General features: G+C 57.4%; 1 protein-coding gene across 1 annotated transcript; it reads left to right on the top strand.

The window, feature by feature from the left end:
- The first annotated feature begins 560 nt into the window (after nucleotides 1-560).
- NOL6 (nucleolar protein 6) lies at nucleotides 561-11,749 on the top strand. The gene is made up of 26 exons (XM_051856915.2): nucleotides 561-743; nucleotides 1,689-1,895; nucleotides 1,976-2,092; nucleotides 3,475-3,654; nucleotides 3,836-4,004; nucleotides 4,178-4,312; nucleotides 4,401-4,564; nucleotides 4,655-4,775; nucleotides 4,955-5,013; nucleotides 5,101-5,202; nucleotides 5,332-5,447; nucleotides 5,548-5,725; nucleotides 5,890-6,012; nucleotides 6,153-6,301; nucleotides 6,447-6,522; nucleotides 6,716-6,856; nucleotides 6,971-7,088; nucleotides 7,172-7,326; nucleotides 7,449-7,612; nucleotides 7,973-8,125; nucleotides 8,353-8,450; nucleotides 9,336-9,460; nucleotides 9,558-9,647; nucleotides 9,989-10,183; nucleotides 10,295-10,396; nucleotides 10,603-11,749. The coding sequence occupies exons 1-26, from the start codon at nucleotides 690-692 to the stop codon at nucleotides 10,750-10,752; spliced, it is 3,441 nt and encodes a 1,146-aa protein (XP_051712875.2). The 5' UTR covers nucleotides 561-689; the 3' UTR covers nucleotides 10,753-11,749.
- Nucleotides 11,750-12,417: the final 668 nt, after the last annotated feature.

Genomic DNA, 12,417 nt, shown 5'->3' with positions numbered 1-12,417 from the left:
TTATGGGAGTGCATTATATTATTCTTGCAACCTTTGTTTAAAATTTCCTTTTTTTCTTACAAATACCATCCTTCCCTTTATTCCTTTTCAAAAATTTTTATTTAAAGTAAAATTTTCATAATTTTAATCATTTAAACTACTGGAATGTTTAATGGAAGCTGGAGAAAAGCTATTGCAACAGTCTGGGCACAGGATGATTCTAACTTGGACCAAACCTGGCAGTAAAGACGAAGAAACATTAGTAAATTCAAAGTGTATTTTGGAGGTAGAACTGACAAGATTTGTTTAAACACAATTTGCGGTGGTTGAGAAGAAAAGGATCCACTAGTGTAAACAAACCAACTCCCACCACAGGGCCTAAATTAGCTCCACCCTCCCCGTTTGGACTCCGGGAGAGGAAGTGAGGCAAAGGAAGCCATGGCCCGGCTACCGGCAGGCTTCCGGTCTAGCGTCGCGACAAGGCCGTAAATCGAAGACTCCCGTTTGGTCCCTCCTTCAATGGGCGGCCCTGGAAATGACGGACCAATGGCGAGCGAATCATCGGACAATAACCCTATGGCTCTGGAGTGGGTGGAGACCTGTGGAACACGGTTCCCCTGGAGTTGGGCCTTGGAGTTCGGCACTTCCGCCCACGTGGGAAGCTAAACTATTGAATCCGAATTGCGGGAGTGCGTCCTGGACCCGGAGTGATGGGGCCGGCCCCTGCCGGAGAACAGCAGCGCGGAGCGCCTGGGGAACCGGAGGTGAGTTGGAAGAGAGGTTCCACGTGCACTCTCCGGGCTGCAGTGCCCGAAATGGAGGGAGTCTCACAGCTCGCGCGTGAGGGACACCCACCCTGGGGTCCATTCTGGAGGAGCCCTGTTCTCACGATGCTTCCAGCCAGGGGCACTGAGACAGTCGGGGCTTGTTAAGAAGAGATGGATCATAGCAGCCTCTGGGCACAGGCAGTGAGGCTTATGAGCCTCTGTAGCCTTCGCGGGCTCTGCACCTCGGACTTGAGACCTACAGCTTGGGTCATGATCGCCTCGTCTTCTTTGATGCTTGATGGGGTCTTCCTCCGCAGAATTTATGTGGGATCATGGAGGGGACGGGCACAGGGCGGTAGGAGAGGATTGGGACCCTGCAGACCTAGGCTTTAAGCCTGCTCACGATACAGGTGTACCAACTGTGGAACTTTTGGGTGACTGATGGTAATGTCTTAAAGAATTACAGTGAGGATTGGATCATTTACTGAGTGTATCCAGCAGGGCCCTGTATAATCTAGCTCTTTCCATCCAGAAACACTTCGTGTATACTGAAACAGACAGGGCCTTCCAGGGGAAGTAGAACCTGGCAGAATTTGGATGGAGCAGGAGTGGGGAAGGCACTTGAGAAGTTCCAGCCTGTACCAACAGAGGGGGAGAATTGCAGATTTTTCTTGGCACCTGTGATATAAGGGGTTCAGATATTACTTAGGGCAGGGCTCAAGACAGCTTCTACCCCAGCGAACTACAAGCAGAGTCCTGCGCTTGTACTGTCAGGTGCACAGGGAGCCTCAAGTCAGAGAACTTTCAGTCTGAGGTTCAGGAAAGTTCTTCCAAGTTACCATTACTCCGAGCTTTACAGAACTGACTTCTGCTCAGAACAGGGACCAGGAGCAGGTGAAGCCTTCACCTGTCATGGTGGCACTTCTTCCTTTCCGGCCGCAGGTGATGGCACCGGCCCAGAAAGGCACAGGCAAGGAGGGGAAGAAGGCATCCTCGAAGAAACGTGCAGCGGCTGCGTCTCCAGCAGATGGTCTCCTCCAGCCGGTGAAGCTCAGCCGGGCGGAATTGTATAAGGAGCCCACCAGTGAGGAGCTGAATCGCCTTCGAGAGACTGAGAGTCTGTTCCATTCTAGCCTGCTTCGTTTACAGGTACAGTTGGGCGGCCGGGGCTTTGGATGGAGGGGTAGGACCCTGAGGCTCATGGATGCTTCCCCTGCCCCATCCTACAGGTGGAGGAGCTACTGAAGGAAGTGAAGCTGTCGGAGAAGAAGAAGGATCGGATCGATGCCTTCCTACGGGGGGTCAACCAGAGCATCATGCGGGTGCCCTCAGGCCCTGAGGCAGAGGTAAGGCAGGTGGCCTTATTTAAGTGGCATTTGTGTGATGATTTGAAGGCAGTGAATGAGCCATATAGATACCTAAGGAAGTAAGAGCATCTCAGGAAGGGGAAGAAACCATTCTAAAGACTCAATGCAGGAATATGCCTGGTACATTCCTTGGAATAAATGAGTACAAGATAGAAGGAGATGCATTCAGAAAGTTATGGGAGAAAGTGGCATATTGTTAAGAGGCTCTTTTTTTTTATAAGGTTTATTTTATTTAGTTGTGAAGCAGAGTGACAGAGAGGAGGAAGAGAAAGAAAGAGATCTTCCACCTGCTGGTTCACTCCCCAAATGGCCGCAACTGCCCAGAGCTGGGCTGATCTGAAGCCAGAAACCGGAAGCTTCTTCCGGGTCTCCCACTCGGGTGCAGGAGCCCAAGCACTTGGGCCATCTTCCACTGCTTTCCCAAGTGCATTAGCAGGGAGCTGGATTGGAAGAAGAGCAGCCAGGACTTGAACTGTCCCCAATATGGGATGCTAGCGCTGCAGGTGGCAGCTTTACTCACTGAACCACAGCATCGGCCTCTTATGCAGGTTCTTATACACCAAATTAAGGACTTTGGCTGTTGCTCTGCATGCAGTGGGGAGCTGCTGCTCGGGGGTTTTGGAGTAGTGAGATCCTCTAACTTCTAAAGGTTTACTTTTCCAATTTTTTTTTTTTTTTTTTTTTTTTTTAAGATTTATGTATTTGAAACGCGGACAGAGAGAGATCTTCTATCCTCTGATTCACTCTTCAAATGGCTGCAACTGTAGTAGCTGTGTCAGAGCCAAGCCAGGAGCCTAGAATTCTTTCCAGATCTCCCATGAGGGTATAGGGACCCAAACACTTGGGCCATCTTCCACTGCTTTTCCCAGGCACATTGGCAGGGAGCTGGATTGGAAGCAGAGCAGCCTGGACTCAGACCAGTGCTTATATGGAATGCTGGCATCCCAGATGGTGGCTTAACCCGATGCGCTGCCCCCATTCAGGTTTTAAGAAGTTTGGATTTTGAAAGTTCACTCAGGCTATTGTGTTGAAATTAGAATGCAGGAGAATAGAGGTGAAATCAGGGGACCTAGTCAGGTCCCCTGTAGGGGGAAATGATGATACCTCAAACTCCAGTGGCAAGAGAAGTGGTCTGTTTCTGAATGTGCGTTGATGTGAAATGGTTAGCAGAGATGATCAGGGTGGTTTGAATGTTTTTGGCCTGAGTAACTAGTACAGGGTTGCCGCCGTGGGGAAGATGGGTTTATGGGAAGATTGGGAGTTGGGGTTTGAATATGTTGATGTGTGAGAATGTCTAGTAGATTCAAGGAGCCATGTAAGGAAGGCAGGCAAATCATGTGTGTCACTATCTACCCCCACAGCTCACTGACCAGACCTGGCTCCCGGCTGGGGTCCGAGTTCCCCTCCACCAAGTACCTTATACCGTGAAAGGCTGTTTCCGCTTCCTGCCCCCAGCACAGGTCACCGTTGTGGGCAGCTACCTGCTGGGCACCTGCATCCGGCCAGACATCAATGTGGATGTGGCACTGACCATGCCCAGGGTAAGGCCAGGGTCTGCGGGGTCGAAAGGCCCACCCCTGGGAGTTGGCAGTGGTGTTGCTAGGCCTGGTTCAGCACTGTGGTCATCAGAGACGTGCTGGAACTCTCACCTTGCTTCATCTTGGCCCCCAAGCTCTGGAAGTGCCCGTGTGACTGGCCGTCTCTGTCCTCTTGCCCCTCCAGGAAATCCTGCAGGACAAGGACGGGCTGAACCAGCGCTACTTCCGCAAGCGTGCCCTTTACCTGGCCCACCTGGCTCACCACCTGGCCCAAGACCCGCTCTTTGGCAGTGTGCGCTTCTCCTACACCAATGGCTGCCACCTGAAACCCTCAGTGCTGCTGCGGCCCTGTGGTAGGAGGCACACAATAGGCTGAGGGCATGGGCCGGGAGGGCAGGTCTAGGGGGAGAGGCGTGGGCCTCGGGTTTGAGAGGAGTAGGAGCAGGTGCCTCAGAGCCTCTGGTGGGAAGGCATGGGGCCCTCAGGTGTGAGGGGGCCATGGTGCAGGACCCCTCTCTCCACCCAGGAAAGGACGAGCGCCTGGTCACCGTGCGCCTGTATCCATGCCCTCCACCTGATTTCTTCCGCCCATGTCGCTTGCTGCCAACCAAGAACAACGTGCGCTCTGCCTGGTACCAAGGGCAGAGTCCTGCAGCGGCTGGTGAGCCAGCGCTGGTTTCGAGGTGGAGCTGGAGGGAAGGGGTGTTGTGGGGACTTGTATTCTCATGGCTTCCCTTTTCCTCTCACAGATAGCCCGGAGCCCCCTACCCCCCACTACAACTCATGGGTCCTGCAGGATACAGCCCTCGAGTCCCACGTGCAGCTGCTGTCTACTGTGCTGGGCCCAGCCCTGGGGCTAAAGGATGGCGTGGCACTTCTGAAGGTCTGGCTGCGGCAGCGGGAGCTGGACAAGGTGAGCTGGGGGTGGCCTGGCCTCGCCACTGCCTCGCCCATATGATGGGCTGACTCTGAGCTTATGCCTCTCCCTCTGTCTCTCCTTCAGGGCCGGGGTGGGTTTAGTGGCTTCCTTATCTCCATGCTGGTTGCCTTCCTCGTGTCCACACGCAAGATCCACACCACCATGAGCGGCTACCAGGTCCTGAGAAGCGTCTTGCAGTTCCTGGGTGAGACAGCTAGACGGGGAGGGGCTGTGGGCTGCACTCATCCCATCAGAGCATCTTCTGGTTTCTTGCCAATTGACAGATGAGCAAACTGAGTCCTAGAGACAAGTGGTGGTGGACCCCCAGGCTGAGGGAGGGCACCTTCTGACAGACACACTCACCCAGTTTTCTGGTTACCTCAGCCTCCACAGATCTGACCATCAACGGGATCAGTTTATGTCTCAGCGCCGACCCCACCTTGGTGAGTTGGGGAAGGCCCAGGTGTGTGCAGGAGGCCTGAAGGGAAGGCCCTGCCCCTTGACCGGCTTCTCTCTCTCCCCCCACCAAGCCAGCCCTGGCTGACTTCCACCAGGCCTTCCCCGTCGTCTTCCTGGACTCCTCAGGCCGTCTCAACCTCTGTGCTGACGTCACTGCTGCCACTTACCACCAGGTACCAATGGGCCCCCGCTCCTCCCTGACCCTTCTGTCCTCCAGAGAGCTAAGGTCAGGCGGTCTCCTGGCTGTGCCCTCGGGTCAGCGAGAGGTCCAGTGGTGGTCCTGCCTTCCCCTGTGGCTGCAGGTACAGCACGAGGCACGGCTGTCTATGGCACTGCTGGACAGCAAAGCCGACGACGCGCTGCAGCTGCTGTTGATGACTCCCAAGCCCATGATCCGGACTTTTGACCACGTCCTGCAGTGAGTGAGGGGCAAAGGTCCTGAGCAGGTGCTCGGATCTTCCTGGGAGTGGGTGGTTCTAGGGGGCAGCAGACCCTGATTCCCCCTCTTCTCCTCCCAGTCTCCGTCCGCTGAGTCGCCTACAGGCAGCCTGTCACCGGCTGAAACTTTGGCCAGAGCTGCAGGACAATGGTGGGGACTATGTCTCGGCTGCCCTGGGCCCACTAACCACCCTCCTGGAGCAGGGCCTGGGGTCCCGGCTCCACCTGCTGGCTCACTCTCGACCTCCAGTCCCAGAGGTGAGGTGGTGTGATTCTGGGAGTTTATGGGTCTGAGTGGGGCTGGAGCCAGGGTCCCAAGGACAAAAAGGACACACCATCCCTGGAGCTAGATGGTTAGAAAGTGGGTTTGTAGGCCAGGCTGGGGCTGCTTGGGTTGAGCTCAGCCTTTTTAAACCCTCCAGTGGGACATCAGCCAAGAGCCACCGAAGCACAAAGACTCTGGGGCCCTGACCTTGGGCTTGCTGCTCCGACCTGAAGGATTGACCAGCGTCCTTGAACTGGGTCCAGAGGCTGATCAGCCCGAGGTGGGGAACCCCAGCACACACACTGGGAGGAGTGGGATGGAGTGGATGGTCCACATGCTGCCTGCATCGAAGCCTGTCGGGAAGATTTCTGAGAGCCCTTCTGTCTTCATCTCCCCCCTCCACCCCATGCCTCTCCTCAGGCTGCTGACTTCCGCCAGTTCTGGGGGTCTCGCTCAGAGCTTCGGCGCTTCCAGGACGGAGCCATCCGGGAGGCTGTGGTCTGGGAGGCAGCCTCTATGTTCCAGAAGCGCCTGATTCCCCACCAGGTGGTTACCCACCTCTTAGCACTGTGAGTGTTAGAATCTGCGTGCCAGGAGGCACTGGTGGGCTGGGGTAGCTTTTGAGGAGGGCCTGGCCCAGACGACGGGATGGACAGCCCACCTGCTGCTGGGGCCAAAGCCCTAGTGCCCTCATTGAGTCTGCCCCTCTTTCAGCCACGCTGACATCCCAGATACCTGTGTGCACTATGCAGGGAGCCTCCTGGACTCGCTGCTCCAAGGTCTGAAAGAGGTAAGGGCTTTGGGTCCAGGGTAGCCACTGCAGTAGAGGGGGAAGAGCAGGCCTTTCAGCCTCAGTCAGGCTGCCCTTCCTGGAGTGTCCAGTAGAGGGAGCACTGGCCCTGCTGCCGCCTGAGCCAGGGCAGAATTGCCAGTGATGCTGGGTCTTACGGAATCCAGCCTCCTGACAGTCTCTTACCCCTCAGAGCTCCAACACCGGTGAGGAGGCCCTGGCAGCGGCAGTGCGTTGCTATGACGACCTCAGCCGCCAGCTGTGGGGGCTCGAGGGGCTCCCGCTGACTGTGTCTGCTGTTCAGGGGGCACACCCAGTGCTGCGCTACACAGAGGTGAGATGCCAGAGGGGCGGGGAGCCCTTTCTGCTTGATAACCCTTCTCTGCTCCAGTGTCCCTGGGCACTCTCCCAGCCCCAGGCCCGTCCCTCAGCTCCCTTTCTCCCACAGGTATTCCCACCAGCCCCGGTCCGACCAGCCTACTCCTTCTATGAGCACCTCCGAGAACGGGCCTCACTGGTGCCCCGGCCTGACAAGCCCTGCCCGGCCTATGTGGAGCCCATGACTGGTAAGAGGACTCTGGCGAGGGCATGGAAAGGCCATCTCCCACCCTAGGCCACAGTGTGAGACTTCTCATGCCTTCCTTCTCAGTGATTTGTCACCTGGAGGGCAGTGGGCAGTGGCCGCAGGATGCCGAGGCCATACGGCGGGTCCGAGCTGCCTTCCAGCTGCGCCTGGCTGAGCTGCTGTCACAACAGCACGGACTGCGGTGCCGGGCTGCTGCCACGCATACTGATGTCCTTAAGGTTAGGCTGTTGCAGGGCAGGGTGTGGTGAGCCCCAGGCTGGGGAGCAAGGGCGCAGGCAGCAGGGCACTCCTGGGGCCCGCACCTGACCCCTCCTTCCTGTCCCATCCCCTCTTGCAACAGGATGGGTTTGTGTTCCGCATCCGGGTTGCCTACCAGCGAGAGCCCCAGATCCTGAAGGAGTTTCGGAGCCCAGAGGGGATGATCACGCTGAGGGACACGCCCGCCTCCCTTCGCCTGGAGAGAGACACAAGGCAGCTGCCCCTGCTCTCCAGTGCCCTCCATGGGTAAGGCCAGCTGCAAGGCTCTTCCCTGCCCCCGTTCTGCGCTCCTGGCCACCTGTCTCTCAGGAAGGGTAGGTGGTGTGCTGGGGTGGGGTGCATATTTGGGAGTCCTGGCCCCGCCAGTCACTCCCTGTGCGCCTGTGGGCAAGTTTTCCCGCTGGACCTCATTTTTCTCATCTGTAAAACCAGAACAACACCAGAATCAGCCTCTTGGCATGTTAGAAGGAGGGGAGGTAACGCGTGCAACACGTTAGCACAGAGGCCTGCGTTGGATAAGGACTGAATAGCGGTGGCAGTGGGGCCCAGACACTGTCCTGGCTCCTGCGTGCTGACTCTCACTGCCACTCCCTTCCCTCCTGCCAGGCTCCAACAGCAGCACCCTGCCTTCTCCGGAGTGGCCCGGCTGGCCAAGCGGTGGGTGCGCGCCCAGCTTCTGGGTGAGGAGTTCACCGATGAGAGCCTGGATCTGGTGGCTGCGTCCCTTTTCCTGCATCCTGAGCCTTTCACCCCTCCCAGGTGATTCCCTCTCCCTTATCTCGCCTTCAGAGTTCCCCTGGGGCCCAGCTTTCTTCCTTTGGTGCACGTGGGAGATGGGAGCTAAAGCAAGTGGCAGACAGGGTTCCACGGCCCCCTGCCCTCCCACCATCCATAGGAGACCTGGGCTCCCTGGATTTTGCAGGAAGCCTGGGGGTAGGGGGAGGCGAGGCCGGGCCCCAGACCCTTTGCTCACTCCCTCCCCTCAGCTCCCCTCAGGTTGGCTTCCTGCGATTCCTTTTCCTGGTTTCAACCTTCGATTGGAAGAACACGCCCCTCATTGTCAACCTCAACAGCGAGCTCACTGGTAGGCCGTGGGGCCAGGGTCAGACCCCCAAGAGAGCTGCCCTTAGAGCTGGCAGAGTAGGGCAGGCTAGGGGCTGCCTTGGCAGGCTGCTGGGTTTTCTCCGTGCCTCCCTCTTCCCAGATGGCTAAGCTGGCTATAAGCATCTTGGGGTGGGAGATTGTCAGGAGGAAGAGTCCCAGTTCAAGCCTGGCTGTAGAGACACGATTTGCCCATGCAATGGAGACAGAATGGACTGGGACTGCCGATTGAGCTCCTGCCTCACAGCCTCAGCCTGGCCCAGTCCTGGCTGTTGGGGGCCTTAAGGGGAGTGAGCCAGCAGTTGGAAGAGCTGTCCCTGTCTGCCTCTCTCTTACATAAAAACAAATCAATAAAAAGAATGGACTGGGCTGGTAAGCAGAGCACGCAGGGACAGCGGAGGGGAGAGAAGGACTAGAGAGGGAGGGGACCGTGACACCAGGTGAGAGGTCTGGAGGTGGGTAGTAAGGTTTAGATGAGATGCCCACACCTGGGCGGGGGTGGGGGTGGGGGTGGGAATGGTGGTTTCCGGTTGTAACATGAAGAGCGCCTGGTCTCAGCAGGGAGCAGGGTATCAGGTTCCTAACTCCCCAGGTGTGTGGGAGCTCAGGGTGGGAGGGGCCGGGGGCAGGCCTCAGCTAGTGCAGGCCTGGAAACCAGACTAGGGGTACCAGGCAGTGGAAAATTCTGCCTTGGGGCCCAGGTTGGGAGATTAACACCACACCCAAATAAGACAAATGGCCGTGTCCCTTTCGGTACCTTAGCCGCTTGGGGGAGGGGTGTTGGAAAAACCCCTGTGATGAGCGACTGCTGGGTAAGAAGACCTGGGGCAGCAGAGGGAAGACTGACCCAGGACCCTCTTGTGTCCAGTGGAGGAGCAGGCTGAGATCCGGAGTAGCTTCCTGGCAGCTCGGACACAACTCCCTGTCATGGTCATCCTTACCCCCCGGGACCGCAAAAGCTCTGTGTGGACACAGAATGGACCCTCAGCCCAGGTGCGACCCATACCTGACCCCAAATGCGTGGTTTTTCTTCGGCCAGAGCTAGGAGAGCCCCATGGTCATACTGTGGCTGATGTTTCTGTTCCCTCAGATCCTACAGCAGCTGGTGGTCCTGGCAGCTGAGGCCCTGCCCGTCGTAGAGAAGCAGCTGATGGACCCCCGGGGGCCTGGGGACATCAGGGTGAGCCCCTGGCCAGCGGTAACTCCAGGGGCTCTGGGGGTTCTGTTGAGCCTTGGAAGGCAGAGGTCAGAGTTCTCACAGGATGCCCAGTCCGCTTGTGGTGAGACTAGATCCAGAGAAGCCGTGGAAACTGCCAGGGAGCCTGGAGGGGAGCCTGGGCTCCTGCTGCTGCTTCCCCTGGGGCTCTTGGTGTTGCTCCTGTCCTCAGATAGGCACGCAGGCCTGTGAGGGGGGGTCAGGCAAAGGTGGGGGGGGGGCTGGAGTGCACACGTTGGCAGGGTTAACGGCCCCGCTCCCAACTTCAGGGGCCCCTGCCGACCCCTCCCTCCCTGCTTCCTTAGACAGTTTTCCGGCCGCCCTTGGACATATACGACGTGCTGATCCGCCTGTCCGCCCGCCACGTGCCCCGGCACCGCCAGGCTGTGGACTCGCCAGCTGCCTCCTTCTGCCGAGGTCTGCTCCGTGAGCCGGGGCCCTCATCCCTGATGCCCGTGCTGGGCTATGATCCTCCTCAGCTCTACCTGGCACAGCTCAGGGTAGGTCCTAAAGGGCTGAAATGTGCTAAAGCAGTGTCCAGGTGGAGCCGGGGCCATGGAGGAGGCGCCCAGGTACCCACCTCTCCTCTGGGCTGTTTTGTCCCTTCCCAGGAAGCCTTTGGCGATCTGGCCCTTTTCTTCTATGACCGGCATGGCGGGGAGGTGATCGGCGTCCTCTGGAAACCCAGCAGCTTCCAGCCCCAGCCCTTCAAGGTGTGCCGGCCAGGGACAGCTGTGTTCCTGCGTGTGCGCGTGGTTCTGCGTGGGCATGCATGTCTCTGTCATGTGCTCTGTGTGTGACTGTGTCCAGTGTGGAGTGTGTGTGCCTCTCCACTGGCCCCGTCCCATCCCTGACCTCGCCGTCTCTGGGTGTGCCTCTGCCATCCCGCAACACATTATTTCTTCTCCCACTCTCCCAGGCCTCTAGCATGAAAGGACGCACATTGCTGTCTCAAGGTGGGGAGCTGGTGATGGTGCCCAACGTAGAAGCAATCCTGGAGGACTTTGCTGTGCTGGGTGAAGGCCTGGTACAGGCAGTGGAGGCCCGAAGTGAGAGGTGGACGGTGTGATGGTGGCTGTGGAGCAAGCCATCAGTAGACAGCAGGACATGGGCCTTCTGTAGCAAGAGGTCAATGGAGTGACCGCCATCGCTGCACGAGGACCTCCCATGGCTGGCCTGCCAGCCCAGCGCACTGTTACCCCATCAGGAGCCAATGCACCAGCACTGGGGCAAGAGCCGTTGTGTCCTGTGAGAGCCTGAACCCTGTCAGCCTAGCCTCGACCTGCTTCCGTTTCTTTCTTTCTCTTTTTAACCCTCTTCTAGAAGCATTTGCAGAGGAGGACAGGGGTCCAGGTTGGAGGCTCTGTCCCCTTTTCCACTGCCAGATCTCAGTGTGCCTTTCACTCCAGCACCAGGCCTTGAGATGGGACCCAGAGGTGTGGCCCCTCCTAGGGTCACAGGGCCATGGAAAGGGGCCTGTGTGTGTGTGAATAGACCACATTGAGGGGGCACAATGCCCTCCTGTGCTGGTGCCGCTGCTTCCCAGGGTGGAGACAGTGGAAAAGTACAGAGAACAGGAAGGGGCTGGGTGAGGGTGAATGGGGTCGAGGAACTGGGGTGTCTCCAGACCAAGAGAGATGCAGAAAGCACTGTGTGCGACCCTGTCAGTGTGAGCCCCACCAGCTCTGTGCCTCTGCCCTGACCCCACCGCACGCTGTCCCCTCTCTGCGCCTGCAGTGAGGTTGCAGAGATGAGGGGTACCCGGGCTGCTCTCCCAGGCCCCAGGGAGGAGGGGAGGGCTGCCTCTTTTCCGTGTGCTCCACACCCCCTTTCTGGCAGCCTCTCCCTGCTGTTCTGCCTCCCCTAATCCTGGCTGTTTTTCCAGACTCAGCTCAAATAGTGCCCCTCCTTAAGCCTTTCCCTCGCCCCCAGCCTGAAGTGATCTTCCTTCTGAACTATTAGAGCGAGTGCTCTGTTCAGTTCACTTGGCAGGCACATCCAGTGGTGTGACTCTCTTGCATTGTTCTTCAACTCTAATCAAAAATTAAATTGCTTAACCCCTTCCATGTTCCTGGCTTGTCTCTATTTTTCACATGGGTTTCACCTGGTCTGGCTATAAGCTCCTTAAGGGCTGGGAACATGTCTGGACACAGATTTCTTGATGTCCTTCGTGGCACTTGGTATGGGGCTTGGCTCAGCTAGGATGCAGCTCTGTGTGGGAGGGGCAGCTGGGCCAGGTGAAGGGGAGACAGGAAAGGCCACCAAAAGACTCAAGAGTAAAGGAATCCTGATCTGCGAACTCTGCTTGGAACAGGTGAGGGAGTGAGGGTAGTGAGATGAGTGCCTAATAGTGCGGGTGTGTTCATGCGTTAGTGGACATTTGGTCACATGACCATTCCAGCCCTGCCGGGTGGGTGCCATCAGATACTTTCATCTGAGTAAGGAACCAGGCTCTCAGCGGATGGCTGTTGTGGAGGGACCTTCATGCCCGGCTGGGGAGCTCCAGCCTCAAGATGATGAGACACACATGGGAACTCGGTCTCTAACTCTCAGTATCTCTGCTTGCTTAGCCCCTCTGTCGCCGACATGGGGCCTCTCAGCACAGGGTTGAAAGGAGCGTAAGGAACCGATTGGTCGGCTGTGGGTGCTGGAGTCTACATCCTTCCCTGCGCCGTATATTCATACATGGTTTGAGCATCAGAGTGCCAGGTCTAATCTTCCGTGAAAGAAGTGT

The sequence above is a fragment of the Oryctolagus cuniculus genome, chromosome 1, assembly GCF_964237555.1.
Source record: "Oryctolagus cuniculus chromosome 1, mOryCun1.1, whole genome shotgun sequence".
Taxonomy (NCBI): Eukaryota; Metazoa; Chordata; class Mammalia; order Lagomorpha; family Leporidae; genus Oryctolagus; species Oryctolagus cuniculus.
Note: the sequence above shows the minus strand (reverse complement) of the source record. Positions and strands in the feature narration are given on the sequence as shown.